General features: G+C 47.7%; 1 protein-coding gene across 11 annotated transcripts in view; it reads right to left on the reverse strand.

Moving 5' to 3' along the window:
* Positions 1 to 20,044, reverse strand: part of LOC147452208 (intraflagellar transport protein 57-like) — a 192,707-nt gene that overhangs the window by 74,962 nt on the left and 97,701 nt on the right. For 9 of the 11 annotated variants that reach the window (XM_086517987.1, XM_086517988.1, XM_086517984.1 and 6 more), the window contains one exon: positions 12,038 to 12,119. In XM_086517987.1, the coding sequence (XP_086374113.1) occupies positions 12,038 to 12,119 (82 nt within the window). The remainder of the gene's footprint in view (positions 1 to 12,037; positions 12,120 to 20,044) is intronic. The other 2 variants (XM_086517985.1, XM_086517983.1) reach the window with 1 other exon arrangement.

Here is a 20,044-nt window from a genome sequence, read left to right on the forward strand (position 1 = left end):
GATCGAATTTTCAACCCACACCGAGCTTTCAGGAGTGTTCTTTGATGACATACTCGTCTTTTCAAAGACCCAGGAGGAACATCGGAAGCATATGGATATAGTGTTTCAGGAATTGCGAAAGCATGAGTTGCATGTGAATGCAAAGAAGAGTAAGTTCTTCCTCACTGAGAGAGACTATCTCGGCCATGTAGTCTCACACAACCAAGTGAAAATGGATCCCGCAAAGATCCAAGTCGTGCAAGATTGGCCAACTCCCACTACGGTACATGATGTACGAAGGTTTCTGGGATTGTGTTCTTACTATCGGAGGTTTATCCGAGGCTTTGCTCAAGTAGCAGGACCACTTCATGACCTAACAAGGAAAAAGATCCCTTTCAGGTGGGGATCGAGACAACAAGGTGCCTTTGGTAGGCTAAAGTACCTATTAAGCCATGGACCTATTTTGATAGTGCTAGACTTATGAAACCATTCCAGGTTCATTGCGATGCTTCAGGTGATTGCATCGATGCAGTGGCTTATGAAAGTAGACGACTTAAGGATGCAGAATTGCATGCCTCGATCTACGAGAAGGAGCTTATGGCTGTGATCCACGCCTTGTCTACATGGAAGCATTATCTTCTAGGAGCGGATTTTGTGATCAAAATTGATCACCAGAGTTTGCGGTATTTTCTTACGCAACGGAAATTATCTAAGAAGCAAATGAGATGGGCCAACTTTTTGTCCATGTTTCACTTCCAAATCCTCCATACGGCTGGGAGCAAGAATGTGGCTGCAAACACATTGTCTAGACGGCCTAGGGTGAACGCAGTTACTTCTGTGTATCACCAAGAATTGGAATCACTTCCAGAGTTGTATCCGAATGGCCCAGACTTCTCCTCCACTTGGAATAAGTTACAGAACCGAGAGGATGAATATCCCTATTCTATTCGGGATGGTTACCTTTATCACCACCAAGCAATTTGCGTGGCAGAATCATTGAGAAAGAAAATCATGGAAGAAGCACATGCTTCACCATATGCGGGTCATCGGGGAATTCTCCCTATGACCTTAGCATTGGAAAGATATTTCTTTTGGCCAAGCCTTAAAGCAGACATTGATCAATATGTCAGGGAATGCTTGGTTTGCCAAAAAGTAAAGTATGATCGGCATAAGACACGTGGGTTACTCCAACCTTTACCTGTGCCTGATCAACCCTAGGAGAGTATTGCCATGGATTTTATTATGGATCTCCCAAAGGCTCAAACTGGAAATGATGCGATCTCGACTATCGTGGACAAATTTAGCAAGCAAGCTCAATTTATTCCAATTAAGAAAACAATCAAAGCAGACCATATGGCTAGAATTTTTCTAGCACAGATCTTTAAGCATCATGGGCTGCCCAAGTCTATTGTGAGTGATCGAGATCCTCGCATGACAGGCAACTTTTGGCGTGCCTTGTTTGATAACCTTGGCATAAAGTTGAATTTTTCTTCTGCATATCATCCTCAAACGGATGGGCAGAGTGAGATCACTAATTCCACAATATTGGATCTGCTGAAATCTTATGTGTCAGAAAGACAGTCTGACTGGGAGAAGTATTTGCCCCTTGTTGAGTACGCGTATAACAATACCGTGCAATCGTCTACGGGGAAAGCACCTTTTGAGATTCTCTATGGTAAGCCTTTGCTTCCACCGAATTTTCCCAGCAGATGAGTTTGTCTGAGATTTGGACACGGCCTACAGGCAAGTTAAGAGGACAATTTTGCGCTCTCAAGAAAAACAAAAGAAAGTTGCAGACAAGCACAGAAGGAATCTGGACTTAACAGTCGGTCAATTAGTCTTACTCAAGTTTGAGAAGGCAAGACTAAAGAAACAAGCGACTCATAAAGGGAAAGTGGTAAAACTTTCCAATCGCTACTATGGGCCGTTTAAGATAATTGACCAAGTGAACGATGTGACATTCCGATTAGACTTACCATCTAATTGGAAGATCCACAATGCTTTCCATGTTAGTTTACTCCGTCCATATGTGGGACCACCTCCAAGTTAGCCTATTGCTGAGGAACCTCTTGAGGTTAAGGAAACGGAAGAAATACTCCAACCGGAGCAAATCATTCATCATCAAGAGCGGCCACTAAGTTCGGGAAGATTACAGGAAGTATTTGGTAAAGTTCAACTATTACTCTGGATGACCGAGCAGGAATTAGCATCCTATCCTGAGATTTTGGAAGGATATGTACAACCACTACAGTTGAGGACAATTGTTTAGAAGCCAGAGGGATGTTCCTAAATGGACTATTTTCTTATTTTCTTATTTTCTCGAGTAATTTCTTTTTATTGAAATTAGGATATTTAAAGATTTGCACTTGAACCGTAAGGTTAGGAAATGTAGATCTACTGGAATTATTAAAAGCCATCAGGAACGGAAAACTCTGATGCGTCATATGATGGGTGACATTAAGCATCGCGAAGGGGTTTTACCGTTAGTTCGGTAGGAGAGAGCGGGAAACGAATATTCCTAGATACGCGTAAAGACGCAAGCACAAGAATAAAGATGGGTTCTGAGAAGCTTTTCTTAAAAAGCGGAATATTTTAACGAGTTTTCCGGAAAAAGCAGACGCTTTCCCGCGAGGAATCTATGTCTGCATTGCATTTGTGCATGTGGTTGCATCCAGGGACGCCTAGGAAGTGCTGTGAAAAGCATTGTTTTTAACTTATAAGGTTTCATTGAGTTTTTGGGCAAGTTCAGACCAATTTTAAAATATGCCGGCTGCCCACTTATTAATGCTCTCTCTCTCTCTCTCTCTCTCTCTCTCTCTCTCTCTCTCTCTCTCTCTCTCTCTCTCTCTCTCTCTCTCTCTCTCTCTCTCTCTCTCTCTCGCTTGTTTTTCAGGATAGCTATCCTGCAAATTAGAAAATTTAGCTATCCTGCAAATCAGAAAATTCAGCTCTACTCTTGAAACTTCAAGCTCTTTCTCTCACCATGAATGCAACCAAGACGATGGACTATTGTTCTATCCCAAGAAGCAGCTAGATTTTCTCTTTGTCAATATGTTGGAATTATCTTTTATGTTGTTTGTTTTTATGTATATGCCATGACATCTTGCATGATCTACGCATGTGAATCTACTTAAATTCACTCTAGGGTTGATTGTAATTGAGCTAAATCATAAGGTACTTAGATTGAGCAAAAATATATTTCCTTAGGGGGAACTACGAATAAGCACTCTTATTTGGCACTTACAGGATAGAAAGCCCAAGCACTTTTGGTGCACGAGGAGGACGAACAATCTAAGGCAATAGAGGTGGAAACATGTAGTTCGAAAACTGTTGAAATCTCTACAGCACGTACTCCGTAGAATCCAGAAGCTCCATCTTGCTCTATATGTTCTCGGCGGGGATCCCCATATTGGCTAGGGTTAAGATCAGAGATTTCTAACCCACTTTGTCTTCAGTGATAGACACGTCAACGGTATGTGAAATACCCCCCTTGAGAGAAGAGTAATCGCCGGTGATTTTATCTACAAAACTCAATCAAGTTAGCTCAAAAATATTCGAGGGTCGCTGCTTCATCGCGCCATCGCCAGCCTCACCCTGTTCCCCCTCCTGTGTACGCCCCACCCCCCCCCCCCGACTTGTTTACCAGCCTAATCCCGCTGCCCTAACCTACTCTCACCGCTTGGCCTGCCCCCTCCCATCCCGTGCTGCTTTCGTTCCTGTGTGTCCTCAATCAGCTACACTGCTCCTGGCATACCCCCCCCCCCCCCTCCCCCTTTTTTCCCTTGCCCCGCAACCTCTTCCACTTTGGAGTCTCGTATGTTTTTTTGGTCCCTAGCCACGCCAGTAGGGGAACGCCTAACCCCGACCTCCTCGCAGTAGCAGACACATATGGAGGCTCGTGCTCTGCCATAGAGAGACTTAGTTGAAGACCCCTCACCCGACCCCACCGAGCCCACCATCTGACTTACTTTTCGCCAGTAGAGCAAGCGAGTCTTGTAGCAGAGGTGAAGCGCCTTTGGGCCAACTGTGTCATCTGCAAGATCATTCGCAGTCGTCCTAGTAGAGGTGAGATACGCGACCTCCTCAAAGTCCGCCTTCTAGCAAAGGTGGGAAAGATTATTGACATCCAGCTTCTCAAGGGAGGATACTATCAGATTGAGTTTGAGACTCCCAAGATGGCTACCAAGGTCATTTCAATGAGCCCGCTGGCCATGTGAGCGGTCAGAGCTCCTTTCAGACAGTAGCGCTATGGTTCCCATCCAGCTTCCAATGTTCTTGTCAAGAGGTAGATCTACACATGTCGGTCTGCTTCCTCGGCCTGTGGAGGGAATACTTACCGCGTCCCTCCAAGGTTGGTTCCAAGATCAAGAAAGCCTTGGAGACCCCGCGCACGGCAACTTCAGTTGCAGCCGCGGCTGCTGGTGTGCCTTCGGTACGCGTCCTGGTTCTTGATACTCATACCCTCTCGAGGGTGGATCTCCTAGCTAGGGTGAGTGGCGGGTGGTTACGCCAGAGGGTCGAGTATTCGGAACTCCTGAACGAGAGCTTCATTTGCAAGCAGATGGGCCACTTAGCGAAGGCCTATCCTCGAAGGAGATCTCGACCCACAACGCATGCTCAACCCCCCAAGGCTGAACATGCCCAACAGACAGATACCCAGGACACACATGTTGGCACTCCAACAAAGGCCAGCAATCAGTTAGCTGACGGTCGGCAATAGGTGCCCGATCGCCGTCGAAAGGGATGGACTCGTCACACTGCCCCCCTTGGTGGTTGACCTCCTCCAGTTGAGGAGCATTGGGTTCCAACAAGGAACCGTTCTGACGCCCTACAGCAGGAGAAAGGCACCATCTGAGATTGTTGAGGATGGCAAGAAGGTTCTGCCTATCTTGCACACCAAGCACAAAATTATTAAATATATGATTTTGTAAAGGATCGCACCACCGCTTTTGCCAAGGTTAAAGAGACGTCACAAAAGTCTCAAGAACAGCACAAGAGAGCAACAAACAAGCATCGACACGACTTCCAGTTGAAGAAAGGTGATTGGGGGCTTCTTTGGTTTGAGAAGGCACGCTTGAGGAAAAGGAATGGTTAAGAGAAGCTTTAGGAAGCTTTTCCCAAAGCTAAGTATGGGATAATATGGGCCATTCGCAATTGCAAATAAAATCAACCACGTATCCTTTTGACTAAAGTTGCCAAATAAATGGAGCATTCACAATGCTTTTCACATGAGTCTACTATGACCCATCTGAGTTCAATACTACATGACAAGTCACAAGAAGCCACAGTAGCAACATAAGGTAGAAAAAAATGAGAAGATTCTTATACCTAAGCACATCGTGGCACACAAGGAAGAAAGTTGTAACAGACTTGGACACTCCAAGTCAAGAATCAATCACGACTGCACCAAATAACCACTTCAAACAATTCACAGATCACAATAGATTTGCACTGACCCGGCGGAGTTCCGTGGCTAGAGATATTGGCCCCAAAGACTGGCGCCCCTTTCGGTATTTCTTTTTGAATTAATCAGTTCAGAGTACAAGAGAGTGGCTAAGGGTTCACTCTCAGACTCTACGTCCAAATGCTCTGAGAAGTAAAGGCCCAAACCACTTATTTAACTGTTTACAAGGGATGCCAAAAGCAGAGACCCAAAAGCTTCAAATCAAAAGCAACTGCTCTCTCTCTCTCAAAGAGAGTCAAAACTTGAAAGCAAAAGCATTCTCCCTCTCTTTCTCATGCGTAGAGAAAAAGCAAGATTTGCGTTGCTCAAACCCAAAAAAAAAATCAGCCTCCGCGATTTCCGGAAATTAGGGTTTGCAAGAATTTTCGGGTTTTTGGCAGAAACTAGGGTTTCTGTTGTCCGCCACGTCATCACTTTGTCACATACCCCCTCTAGAAAGCATTGTAATCAACTGCGATTACGCCTGCAAAACCGACAAAAGCCATAAACCGTCTTAGCAGACATTGACTCATAGTACCTACGTACTAGAAACACAAATCTAGCACATGTACCAAATCAACAGTCACATCACATGACATTCAACATTCATTCGCATCTTAGAGCATGATTTATCGGCAATATAGCTAGCAATCACATCTAGGTCCAATCGGGACCTCATCGATGTCCGATTGACTAACCCGTATTGCAACCATGTCTATTCGAGATCAAGTAGATCAAAATGCTGCAGTAATTTAGTCTATCGGTTCCTGCACTCAAAAGACGTGAAGAAACAAATCAGTATCATTATCAGGAATTCCATTTCATAAAGTCATCCAGCAAAATACTGTCAGCTCTCAGTATCCCTGAAGCTCAAAGAGACATCAGTGACTTTAGTATCAAAATCAAGGCATATGTTGACAAAGGAGCGGAGTAACTCCCCTCTTGTGCATCCCACTGCACCAGATCTTCGGCCAAGCTGAATTTATGGGTTCCATTTGGAGTAGACTACGCTAAAATAAAACATCGAGGAAAAGTTTCACAATCCGAGGAGTATCTGCTAGGTCCTCCTCCTCCATCCACTTCGCATCAAATGCAGGAAAGTTCTTGAACTTAACCAAGAACCGCCTTCGGACTTTACCTTTCTTCGTATCCTAATGTGCCAAAATCTGTTCAAGAACAAGGATCTCCTCGTTTTCTTCCACTTCGGGTTGCTCATCAGGCTCCCCATCATCAGGCACATCACCCTTAAAAGGTTTCAAGAGACTCACATGCAATGCATTGTGAATCCTCCAAGTATCTGGCAGTTTCAATCGGAAGGAGACATCATTTATCATTTCAGTGATCTGGAAAGGTTCGTAGTATCGCATACTAAGCTTTGGAAAAAGCCTCTCCTTTCCCTTTTTCTTTCGTAGGCGTGCCTTCTCAAAACGTAAGAGCACCCAATCATCCTCCTTTAGTTTCAAGTCGCGACGATGGCCTTTTTCTGTCGTTCTTGAGACTTCTGCAAAGTCTCGCAAACCTTGGCAAAAGCCATATCCAAATCTCGCGAATATTCATCTGCTTCAAATATCTAATCTTTCGTACTCAGGAAGGATGGAACCTTCGCAACACTTTCAACAATCTCAAATGGCATCTTCCTCGTCGAAGAGTGTGTCTTGTTATTGTGGCAAATTCCACCAAAGGTAAGTTCTTTTCCCATTGAGTCTTCTGATCCGAGATACAAGACTTCAATAAATCTAAAACCACTGAATTGGCAATCTCAGATTGCCCGTCAGTCTGCAAGTGGAACGATGACGAGAACTGCAACCGCGTGCCAATGTTCTCCCAAATTGCCTTCCAAAACAAACTCATGAATCTGGGGTCTCTGTTGGAGACAATCGTCTCAGACATGCCATGTAATCGGAAAATCATCGTGATCATTCTGTGTTCTCGGGAGATCAAAAATGAAATCCATTTAAATATTTTTCCCAGGGGCGGGTGGGTATGGGTAAAGGCTATAACAATTCCTGTGCCTTATGCCTATCAAACTTGACCTTCTCGCATACTGTGCACAAACCTTCCACATCCTTTTTGAGTCTCGGCCAAAAAAAGTATCTCTCTACCCCTTCATGGTGGTAGCAATGCCGCGGTGACCCGTAAAAGGTGGACAGTGGCATTCAGTCATATCCTTTTCCCGCAACAGCTGTGTAACGCACAACGTAGTCTTTCTCACCAAGTAGCCTTCCCGAAGGAAGTATCTACCTATTGTCTCCCCATCCCGTATCCGTGTGAAAATATCTGCAAAATCTGTATCTGTGGCATACTGATTGACCATATCCTCGAAGCTCCTATGATGTATCGCGGAAATAGCCAGAACCAACAGCTTCCGAGACAAAACATATGCCATCACATTCTTCTATCCTTGCACATGGACGATCTGGAAGTGAAACTGTGACAAGATGTTTTCCCACCGCATCTGCTTTTCCGAAAGCTGCTTCTGTGACAAGAAGTAGCGCAAACTCTGATGGTCTGTAAAGGCAGTAAAATCCGCTCCGGGTAGGTAATGCCGCCACTGAGTAAGAGCATGGATAACCGCCAAAAGCTCTTTCTCATATATCTGTGCTGTCATCTCCGGCCTAGAGAACAATCAGCTCTCGTAAGCAATGACATGGCCTTCTTGCATCAAGACCGCACCCAGACTACGACCACAAGCATCATAAAATACTTTAAATGACTTCTGCATGTTCGGCAAAGTCAAAACTGGTCCGGTAGTCAATTTCTCTTTCAAGGTCCGATAGGCAGTCACCTCTGTGGATCCCCACGAGAAAGGGACTCCTTTCTGTGTCAAGATATGCAAAGGGGAAGCAACCTCTACAAACTTTCGAATGAACCGTCTGTAGTACGAACACAGTCCCAAGAAGCTTTCAACTTCATGGACATTCTTCAAATCGGGCCAATCACGGATAGTGTCTATCTTGGCCAGATCCATTTGCACTCCTATTGCTGAGAAAAAGTGTCCCAAAAAAAATGTATCTCTGAAGCATATGATTTCTGTGTTCTGCTTCATTCTTGGAGAAAACAATGATATCATCAAAGAACGTGCCAACAAATAGCCTGTACTTTTGAAAAATCCTATCCATCATCCGGTTAAATGTCGCAGGAGCATTGATAAAGCCAAAAGGCATCACCAAAAACTCAAATAACCCAAAAGTTGTCCAAAAGGCTGTCTTGTAGACGTCTCCCGGCGCGATTCGGATCTGATGATATCCACTCTCCAAGTCGATCCTACTAAAGCAGGAGGATCCCTCTAACCTATCGAGTATATCATCGATCCTAGGAATCGGAAATCTGTTCTTGATGGTGATTTTATTGAGACCGCTATAATCCATGCACATTCTCCAAGATCCGTCTTTCTTCAAATCCAACAACAGTGGAGAGCAATATGGTGAAATACTATGCTGGACAAGACCCTTTTCCAAGAGGTCTTTCACTGGGTTCATAAGCTTTTCATTCTGTACTCGGCTCACACGGTAAGGTGGCCGGTACGGTGGCGTTCTTCCAGGTATCAGATCAATGGTTTGATCTTCAGGCCCTCTTAAAAGCAATTGGCATGAGTGTGGAGAATAATCTTTTGATCAGGTCAAAACATATTCAACCTTTATCCATCGTTCAATTCTCTCTCCAAAAGAGTGAGCAAGAAACTGAAGTTCATCAAGTACAATCTCTAAGCCCTTCATCTATCAAAGTCGCTTTCTCGGCCCGGTAGTCAACCACGGCGTAGTTCTTGTGGTACCAAGGGATCCTGAGTAGAACGTCACTCGCGTGCCTTGAACACCCCTCTCATTGCAAACAAAGTTTGCCAATGCTCGATGTAATGGCAACATCCCATCCCGGTGCCAGTCGAACTACCTCCGCCTGTGGCGTCAGTCTGTCGGGCGTAATTTCCAAATCGAGCCGCCAATTCCAAGTGAAAAGAAGTTGGCCTTGGCTCCATCAAAAGAGCTTCCTGATCCTTCACTTTGCCCCAAAAGCGGCAAAGTTTGTACTTTCATTCATTAGATTCGGTGTAGGTCCCATGCCATGTGGTATCAGTTCTGCTTTTCAATCTGCCTTTTCTGCCACGTTCCTTAGTTGCTCTCGAACTCTCAGGCCTGTCGTCGTCTTTATCATTCTGTTCTTTCTGTGCCTTTTTAGGACTTCCCCTCTCTGATGAAGCGAGCTCTCTCCTCAGGAGTAAGCTTGGGTCGTGCATCCTTTTTCTCTGGGTTGCTCTTTTTCTTTCTACTTTCATTCCCAGAAGTCTGTTCGGCAGGTTGTGTCATGGCCTCATCTATGAGGTAGGTCAGACTGCCAGAGTGAATGGCAAAGTCCCGCTTCGCATGACTCATCAACTCCTGAATAGAAGCTGACTTTTGTTCCAAGCAGTGATCTCGGATCTCTGTAGGTAGACCCAAGGTGAACCGCTCAATCTATTCTCTGAACGAGATCTTCTTGAATGAAGAGGCGGGTAGAAAAGAGCTTCAGAATCTTTCACAATAAGCATTGATTGTATCTTTGTTGGTCATCCGAAGATGGTTCCAAGCAGCTCGTATATCTCGTTCATATTCTTGCGTCAACCAAGAAGAAATAAAAAGCTTTTTAAATTTCAGCTATTTAACTACCGTAGTCTTGTTTAAAAGAAGCGTGGACCACCAAGTACGAGCATTCCCCTTAAGGTAAGCGGTACCTCTCCGAATCTTGAAGTGCTCTGAATAGCGTCCTCCAGCGAAAGCAATGTCAAACTGCTGTATAAACGACAAAGCCTTCGAAGCATCTGAATATCCTGAAAAAGTATCAAACTTGATCGAGTGGCCACCTTCCTGAAACTTCGGACTTTCTTGCTTTTTATCTTCGAGAAAGTCATACTGGTTGGCTTTGTAAAAATTCTTCTTGTTCGCATAAAAGTTTCCATCATCACAATCTGAGCTGTCTCTAGACGAGTCCTCAGTAGAACTGTCAGTCTCTCGACGAGATTTAGTCTTCTTTGCCTTTTTCTTGCCCTTTCCGAAGCTTTGTTTCTTGCTTCTCTTTTTACCTTTTCTGTCTTCTTCGCTTGAATCTGAAGAGCTAGAAGAACTATCAGAAGAAGAAGAGGAAGAAGAAGAGCTGGGTACTCCTTCAAATCGAACACGCTTCTTCTGTTTCTTTGCCTTGTCAAATGTCGACTGACCACCCAAATATCCCGGGAAGTCAGTGCCTTTCTTCTGCTTTTTGCCGTGCTTTTTGGCTTTCTTTTGCGCATCAAAAAGCTGAGCAATCCGTGCATCAACAACCTCTTGTAATTCCTTCTCTGAATACTGTTTGTGATCAGAAAGTTTCTTGAGAGCGGGTTTCAGTGGTAGTGTAGTGGTTTTCTGCCACTGTTCATGCACTTCCTGAAAAGAAGTCTCGCTCATATATTTTGCCTATTTCCGATCCTTCGCAAAACTGAGCATCATCTTTGTTCCATCGCCGATCAATTGACGACGCTTTATCTCTCTTTGCTCCGCCTGAATAGGCCGAGGCGGGCCATACTCTCTGTCAGAATCTTCGTTGTGATCCTTGCCCGCATCTCCAGATGCAGAGGGAGTCGACTGATCCTTGCGTGAAGCCATAGGTGCCGCGGAAAAAAATTTGGAGATCGATAGAAGAGAAATCGGCCGTGCTCTAATACCATTGTAACAGACTTGGACACTCCAAGTCAAGAATCAATCGCGACAACACCAAATAACCACTTCAAACAATTCACAGATCACAATAGATTTGCACTGGCCCGGCGGAGTTCCGTACCTAGAGATATTGGCCCCAAAGACTGGCGCCCCTTTCGATATTTCTTTTTGTATTAATTAGTTCAAAGTACAAGAGAGTGGCTCGGGGTTCACTCTCAGACTCTGTGTCCAGATGCTCTGAGAAGTGAACGCCCAAACCACTTATTTAAATGTTTACAAGGGATGCCAAAAGCAGAGCCCCAAAAGCTTCAAATCAAAAGCAACTGCTCTCTCTCTCTCACAGAGAGTCAAAACTTGAAAGCAAAAGCATTCTCTCTCTTTCTCATTGCATAGAGAAAAAGCAAGATTTGCGTCGCTCAAAACCAACAAAAAAAATCCGCCTCCGCGATTTCCGGAAATTAGGGTTTTTGGCAGAAATTAGGGTTTCTGTTGTCCACCACGTCATCACTTTGTGACAAAAGTTGGTGCTATGGATGCCAAGTGGATGACGGAGGACTTCGCAGATACTCCTCGGATCTTAGACCTCCAAAGCCAACATTAAGTTTCTCACATGCAAGGGCCACTCTACTAAAGACCATGTGAAAAGGTTTGTCTCTCTGTGTTTACAAGATTTTTATTTAGTATTGTTTCTATTGACATCGGATACCTTGACAAAATAGTGGTATAGGTAGTATGTGGAAAACCACTTGGCTGACTTGAAGATTGATGTTTCAATGTATAAAGCATATACATGCAGTGAACATGCTTGAAGATAAGAAAAAGCAAACTACTAGATTCTAAAACTCACCAACAATAGACATGCAATTGATGTTTCAACGTATAAAGCATAGACATGCAGTAAACATGCTTGAAGGTAAGAAAAAGCAAACTACTAAAATCTAAAACTCACCAACAATTCAAACTGCTTCGTTAGGAATCTTTCCTTGCTTTCTAACTTGTCTAAACAAAATGATATATCTTCTTCAATTCTGCTGAAAAATAACCAATTCATTACCTCTCTCTCTCTCTCTCTCTCTCTCTCTCTCTCTCTCTCTCTCTCTCTCTCTCTCTCTCTCTCTCTCTCTCTCTCTCTCTCTCTCTCTCTCTCTCTCCACCTTCACGCGGGAGACAGACTCTGTATACATAGATGGGATCTATAGACGCCTATGCACAAAGGAGCCAACGCGACCTCTGGAGGATCTTACTACTATACTGACACAGACACTACATGATGTAGCAGCAGAGGCATACCCACATACCCAGCCTGAGCAGAGACGCCGGTCGGGGAGCATGCCCCAGAACAGTTGGTATGATGAGGAATGCCGGGACACTAGAGCTAGACTTCAGAGGGAGGTTCTATTGGGGGACATCACTCACAGACAGTCATAGATTGACTTCCGACGCCTAGTGCGGAGGAAAAAGAGGGTATTTTTGGCTCGCCTAGAGCAGGATCTATACCAACTATTCTCAAGTCAGGACTCACGTGAGGCATGGCAGCTCTTTCATGAGCACCCCTGGCCCCCCCGCCCCGCCATCACTTCTACAGAGGCCTGGGGCCAGTACGCATCATCTCTGTACACAGTTCCTGAGCAACGCCCCCGATTCATGCCCACACACGTGTGCTTTTTTCACCGCTGAGATGGTGAGGAAGGCCATTGACAGGATGAGGACTGGGAGAGCATATGATCATGATGGCTTAGTGGCTGAGCATTTCACGCATGCCAAAAATCTACTAGCAGAGCTTCTAGCAGTTATGTTCAACCATGCCATGTGTGAGGGCTTGCCTGATACTTGGAGCCTATCTACTATTGTACCTATCTTCAAGTCGGGAGACCCTATGGAGCCTCGGAATTATCGCACTATTATGATTGGACACAAATTGGCAGGGTTGTACGCATCTGTTCTTGAGCAGCAGCTGAGTAGATGGGCAGAGAGGGAGAGGATACGCGCAGCCGGGCAGGCAGGGTTCACGAGCGGTTTTTCTACTATTGACCATATCTTGATACTCAAGCCATCATTGAGGAGGGCATATGGCGTGGGAGACGGATCTATTGTAGCTTTGTGGATTTTCGCAAAGCATTTGACACAGTGCCCAGAGCTAGATTGATGCGCAGATTAAAGCAGATGGGAGTACCCACAGAGCTCATTTGGGGGGTCATGGCATTATACAGGTCAGTAGTGGGGCATGTACGCACCTCAAAGGGTCTATCCACACCGGTTCACTCCACTATTGGGCTGAAGCAGGGTTGCCCGCTCTCTCCTACTCAATTTGGTATGTATGTGGATGCGGTTTCTGACTACATTGAGAGAGATGGTGATAGAGGTGCATAGCTGGCATGGACATGGATTCCACTATTGTTATATGCTGATGATATTGTGTTGATCTCCGACTCTCCGGAGGGGATGCAACGTCACTTGGATGCTTTGCATAGGTTTGCCGAGGAAAGTGGTTTGTCCGTCAACCTTGGTAAAACCAAAGTCATGGTATTCAATACCACCCCACAGTGGATCAGGAGGTCAGTGCTCGCATTCACATACAGCCAGGAGACACTGGAGTATACAGATGCTTACACTTACCTTGGAGTGGTTTTTAGTGGGCCAGCATATTTATTGAGGGCAGCAGGGACTAGATTGACCAGAGCCCATGCGGCATTGGGTACATTTGAAAGGATGTGTTCACACTTCAGTTTCAGGAGCCTCGGACGAAGCTTTGGCTCTTTGACACTTTGGTGGCTTCTGCATTGCTTTATGGAGCTGAGATTTGGGGACCTTCATTGGATCATCACGGGAGGACAGGCCGTAGTGATGGATGGGGGGACGTGGAGAAGCCTCTGGTCTCTATGATCTCGCGGCTCATTAGCCAAGGCTTCGGTACCACGTGCTATTGTCCGAGCAGAGCTAGCTGCCCCCCCCACTAGTGATTGAGGCACTCACCAGATCTGTCTCCTTCATACACCGCATGTGGGAACTTCCCGGAGACAGATATGCCCACCTTGCACTTGAGTCCTCTCGACAGTTAGCCATGCAGGGAGATACAACATGCTGGTATGGGGAGATGACATCATGGTTTCACGCGCGTGGGTTCAGCATAGACAGATTGCCTCCCTTCCAATACTCACTGGATGCACCCTCTCTGACTCACACACAGTCGGAGATCACCATGCTCATCCGCCAGGACTTGACTCGGCTAGACACCAAGAGGACATGGATACAGCCAGCACAGGAGCTGGGCACGAAGATGGCTTTCTACAGAGAGCATCTCCTCTAGCTTACAGAGGATGCTTTTGTGATGAGGCCCAAATACATGGACACCCACTTGTCTCATGGATACGATGTGCTATTGGCAAGATATGCACATCTTCACACCAGTTGCTGATCGAGACTGGGAGATACAGCAGAGGCCAAGACATGCCCCTGTGTGACATCGAGCCTGAGACAGAGTTGCACTACACATGCCACTGCCCCGTCTACTACGAGATACGAGGTCGCTTCCATTGCTTGTTCAGAGAGGGCTTTGGACCATTCTCCATAGTCATGCGGTACGAGGATCGGAGATGCCTGGGTTTGTTTTTGCATGAGCTGCGCAGACACAGAGAGAGCCTGATGAGAGGAGAGGCTAGCCAGTCTCAGACACAGATCACAGACTTCTTTAGAGCTGTCACTGGACACCCGAAGGAGTTACTACCATTCGCCTCACACCAGAGACACACTGATTGACCGAGTGAATGAGCTGGAGAGATCCAGATGCGCACGACTACGGAGGACTACACAGCATCGACGGAGGCTGCATCAGAGGATTCGGATCACTTTGGCCCGACATGCACGACGCCCGGTCAGACTACTGCCATGGAGGAGATTAATGAGATCCGCCAGCGACCGATGCTGGATCTCTTGTGATCTAGCTATCCCAGCTAGCTGCTTAGTTCACACCTAGCAGTTTAGGATTCCATGGTATTTTATTTTGTCATTCTATCATCTTGTTACTCTGACTTTGTATCAGATCCACCACATTGTAAGTTTCTGGTCTCATAGGTCACTTTGGCCTTTTGAAGACGTTAGTATAACATTTCATTTCATTTCTCTCTCTGTAAGGGAAAGAGGCTCATTCTATTACTTGAAAATCTCCCACAATGCCCAATGGTGCCTATTCTGGGAGCAAGTATATCAATGTTTTTAATCTTGCAAGTATATCAGCCTCAGCCCGCGCCGCCCCAACTTCGCACTCCCAATTCTTCCACCTCGCTACCCCCACCCCCTCCCCCCGGGTCTTGCTCAATTGAACTCGTCAGCATTTTCAGCGTTTCCGGAGAGCTCGTCCAATCGAGGGCCACATCTCGTCATCGTCATCTCGTCCTTCTTCACGGCAGCAGACACAAATGGAGGCTCGTGCTCCGCCCCAGAGGGGCTCCCCAGAAGCCCTCTCGCCCGACCCTCCAAAGCCCACCATCCAACTTGCTCTTTCACCGACAGAGAAAGCGAGCCTCGCAGCAGAGGTGGAGCGCCTCCAAGAAACCTCCGTCATCTGCAAGATTCTCGGCACCAGACCTAGCAAAGAAGAGCTACAAGACCTTCTGCAGGCCCACCTTCTTGCAGAGGTGGGCAAGATCTTGGACGTCCATTTCCTCGGACGAGGCTACTATCAGATCGAGTTTGAGACCTCCGAGATGGCGTCCAAGGTCATCGTGATGAGCCCTTTGACCATCCGAGCAGTTCGAGCCCGCTTTCGACAGTGGAGACATGGTTTTGACCCTGCTTCATATGTTTTTATAGAGGAGGCAAACCTTCCCGTTTCTGTCTGCTTTCCTGGTCAGCAGAGGGAGTACTTACCACTTTTTTCCACGATAGGCTTAGCGATTGGGACTGTCCTGGAGACTCCTCACACGGCAGCCTCAATAGCTGCCAAGGCAGCCAGCATTCCCTCAGTTCGCGTTCTGCTTAGGGACACCCACACTCTCCCGAAGGTCATCCTTCTTCCTCGGGTGAGTGGGGGTTGGTTTAGACAGAGCGTGGAGTATTCGGGCCTCCTGAATTAGTGCTTCATTTGTCGACAGATGGGCCATCTTGCGAAGGCCTGTCCACGAAGGAGGCCCCGACCTACACCTCAGGCCCAGCCCCAGCCTTGAAGGGTTGGCCAGCAGCAGCAGGCAGAGACACACAGCACACAAGAAAAGCCACCCTCCGAGCCTGGGGCTCCAGCGGATGAGGGTTGGCAGCAGGTTCGTGGTCGACGACGGCAGGGGCCACAGCAAGACAACCTGGCACTGAAAGTGGTCCTCAGGACCCTACCCAGCAGCAATGGGTACCCATGGGGAACCGATTCGGTCCTCTTCAGCAGGACGAGGTCCCTGCCTCAGCCTCCAACCCAGCTTCACCCTCGACAGCCCACCCCCACCCCTTGAGTTCCCCCCCTCCTCTTCAGCCTCCCCCCCCCCCCCCCCCGCCTACTGCTCCCTCCGCCTCTCCTCCTCGCCCCCCTGCCCTTGCCGATCCCCCTCGCCCCTCTTCTCCCCCCCCCCCTCCCCCCCCTACTCCCTCACCCCCCCCTCCCGCTCCAATCCCACAGTCGACCCAGGGAACAGAGTTATCCTCGGCTGCTAGGAGATCTCTTAGCAGTGCCTTTGCCACGAGTCGCTTGGTGAGAGAGGGACAGCCTTTCTTGCGACCCCCTCTTCAGGTACAGACGTCTCCCTTTGCAGCAGTTCCTCGTGGTCTGACGAGCTTCGACAATAGGCGCCGATGGGACTTCTTTGCCTACGACTTTACGCGCTTTCTCGACGACTCCTCACCAGACCTTGAGGTAGCCTGCTTCAGGGTTCATGTTCTATTTCTTGCAGCTAGGGGGATAGAGGCCTTGGACTCGGTGGTTGGCTTCTCATTTCCCCTTTGCGGCAGGGACCAGACTGAGTGGACTCTCGAGTCAGTTTTGGAGTGGCTCCAGACACAGGCCCTAGAGTTCTCTCATCACATGGCAGACCTAGGAGATACAAACATGCTTCAGGCTCTTTGGCCATTGGCCAAGTTTACTGTGACACCTCCAGATGCAGCAGGATGTAGACACATTGTGGTTCACCTCTTTGCTGATACGCAGTGCCCGCCATGCTATGTACACATTCATGAGGATTCCTGGAAAGAGAAGGTAGCTTTACGCACGGCTCGGTCTACTTGGGCTTGGGCCAAGCACTCTATGCAGTCACGCTTATCTAGAGGACGCTTGGATGCGGATTACTCCCCATCCAAGCCAGCCTCGAAGATAGCACGTTTAGCTGTTGCGGCAGCATCTGTTCTCTGCCGCTCCCCATGAGGATCGTCTCATGGAACGTGCAGGGATTAGGTGGGCCCCACTTTCAGTGTCAGAGGGACTGACTGCGTTAGAAGCTTCAGCGTTGCATTGTGGGAGGAGAGATTGATCTCCTTATGCTACAGGAGCATCACCTGTGTGAGAGCCGCATTAGACGATGTGGTCAGCTCTTGCGTGGACGATATGATACTTTTTGGTCAGCTGCTTTTGGACCTGGAGGCATTCAGAGTGGGGTATGTATGACTATTGCGGATTCCTTGCAGCAGGCCATTGTGGGCAGAGGGATTATTGTGCCAGGCAGGGCTCAGTAAATCACCATGCAGGTTTAGGGTTGCCTTGTGGGCTTCCTAAACATATATGCGTCCAATGTGGCGAGTGCACGAGCAGAGTTTTGGTCACAAATTGTTGAGTCTATGCCGCAAGCAGAGCAGTGGTGCATAGGGGGTGACTTCAACATGTTGGAGGACCCTTCTGACAGGATTGGTGGTAGCCATGCTACCATGCATGGAGTTGAGCTGGCAGCTTGGGAGCGCTTTTGTATGACTGAGGGTTTCGGATGTGTGGCAACACTCTAGCTTTGTGAGCCTGGCCTTCCCTCGCTCGGACCGCAGAGTGGGAGGAGTGAATCTATCGCCGATAGATCGCTTCTACACTAGTGACCATTTCTGTGACTTGGGTGGGAGAGTTGGCATTCAGGCAAGGACTTCCTTCTCGGACCATGCACCAGTGATCCTCAGACTGCAGAGGACGGGGAGCACGATGCTTTGCATCGCTGAGAGGGTCTTATTGGACTCTGCACTCAGAGAGCGAGTGGAGGCTCTTTGGACAGAGAGCTTGGATATGCAGGATTCTCCTGCTGACAGAGTAGCCTCAGGACTAGCTTAACTTAGTCGTTTCTTTCTCGACGAGACTTTGGCTCATCTCGCTACAGCGAGATAGGAGGAGCAGCGTCTCAGACGGGGCCTTGCTTCCTTGCAAAGGATGCAGGAGCAGCATTCAGACAGTCCTTGGTTGGAGGAGCAGTTATAGCAAGCTCGCCACGAGCTTGTTAGCACAGAGAAGCGGCACCATGAGTTTGCTTTCCATCGATAGGCATCTCAGTGGACGCAGGTGGGTGACAGAGTGACTGGTGCTTTCTTCGAGGCAGTGGGACCTCGGCATACGCATGCCAAGGTCAGTCAGTTGAGCAGGCCCGACGGGTCAGTTGCTTCTGAGCCAGAGGACATGCTTGCAGTTGCTATTGACTTTTACTGTGACTTACTGTCTGCAGAGCCTCAATTAGAGCATCAAGATGCATGCAGGGAGCAGCTGTGGGCACAGATGCCTTGCCTTGTGACTGAGGAGATGCGTCAGAGGCTTGAGCTACCACTCCATCTTGAGGAGTTGCACACGGCTCTTAGTGCACTTCCCCGTGGTAGCTGTCTAGGTGAGGATGGCTTGACTCCCAGATTTTTCTTGGAGTACTGGCACTTGCTTGGCCCAGATCTCTGTAGTGCTTTCCAATACATCTTGCACACAGGAGAGATGCCTGACAACATGAGTGAGGGTCTGATCTACCTCATTCCCAAGGGGGGTGGCTCCTTGGATGAGATTCGACAGTGACGCCCCATCACCATCCTCAACTGAGCCTACAAAATTCTTGCCAAGGCTCTCAGTTTAAGGATCCAGCCACTTCTAGAGAGCCTTATACATGGGACTCTGACAGGTTTTGTCAAGGAGCCCAGTATCCTTGACAACATCTTTACTTTTTGGGAGGCTTCTGCCCTAGCGCGGCTCCGTGGTGAGGATCTCATGATTCTTCTTCTCGATTTTGAGAAGGCCTACGACAGAGTTGACTGGGACTTTCTAGAGGGCACTCTACGCAGGATGGGATTCTCAGATGCTTGGATCAGAGGGGTATCAGCTTTGTACAGACGGGCACATAGTCAAGTAATTTTGTCAAGAGGTAGAGGTGATCGTTTCATGCTCACACGTTCGGTCAGACAAGGCTGCCCTCTTGCCCCCATCCTCTTTCTGTTCCATGCTGAGGCGATGAGCAGGTTTCTGGTGTCGCAGCAGGCTAATTTACGGGGCTTAGCACTCCCTGTTCGGGGAGATGAGCTACTGGACACTGAGTTTGCTAACGACTCAGCCCTTGTACTTGCATGGCCAGGAGGCCAGCCTTCACAGGTGTGAGCAAGCTCTTGAGACCTGTTGTGCATCTGGCGCACTGATCAACTAGAGAAAGACAGTGGCTTTCTCGGTTGGTAGTGCTCCTGTGCCCGATTGGATGCCAGGTGAGGGTTTCAGGTGTTTTCACCCAGAGACTGCAGTTCGGTACTTGAGCTGTCAGGTAGGTCTCGACTTATCTCCCGAGCAGCAAATTGCCCCTCTCCTCCTGTCTATCAGGAGGAAGTTGTTACGTTGGAGCTCCGCACGACTTTCTTTGGCTGGCATAGTTGTAGTGGCCAACCAAGTGTTGTTGGCGACTATGTGCTACATCACTGCTTGCTGGATCTTCTTGAGTTCTTGTATCAGCCAGGTGGAGAGGCTAATCAGGCACTTCCTTTGGTCAGGGCGTAACACTCAGATAGCCCGGGCCAAAGTGGCTTGGCAGGTCATCCTCTTCCTTGTTCACAA

This window comes from Adiantum capillus-veneris, chromosome 8, assembly GCF_014529385.1.
Source record: "Adiantum capillus-veneris isolate H3 chromosome 8, ASM1452938v2, whole genome shotgun sequence".
Classification (NCBI taxonomy): Eukaryota; Viridiplantae; Streptophyta; class Polypodiopsida; order Polypodiales; family Pteridaceae; genus Adiantum; species Adiantum capillus-veneris.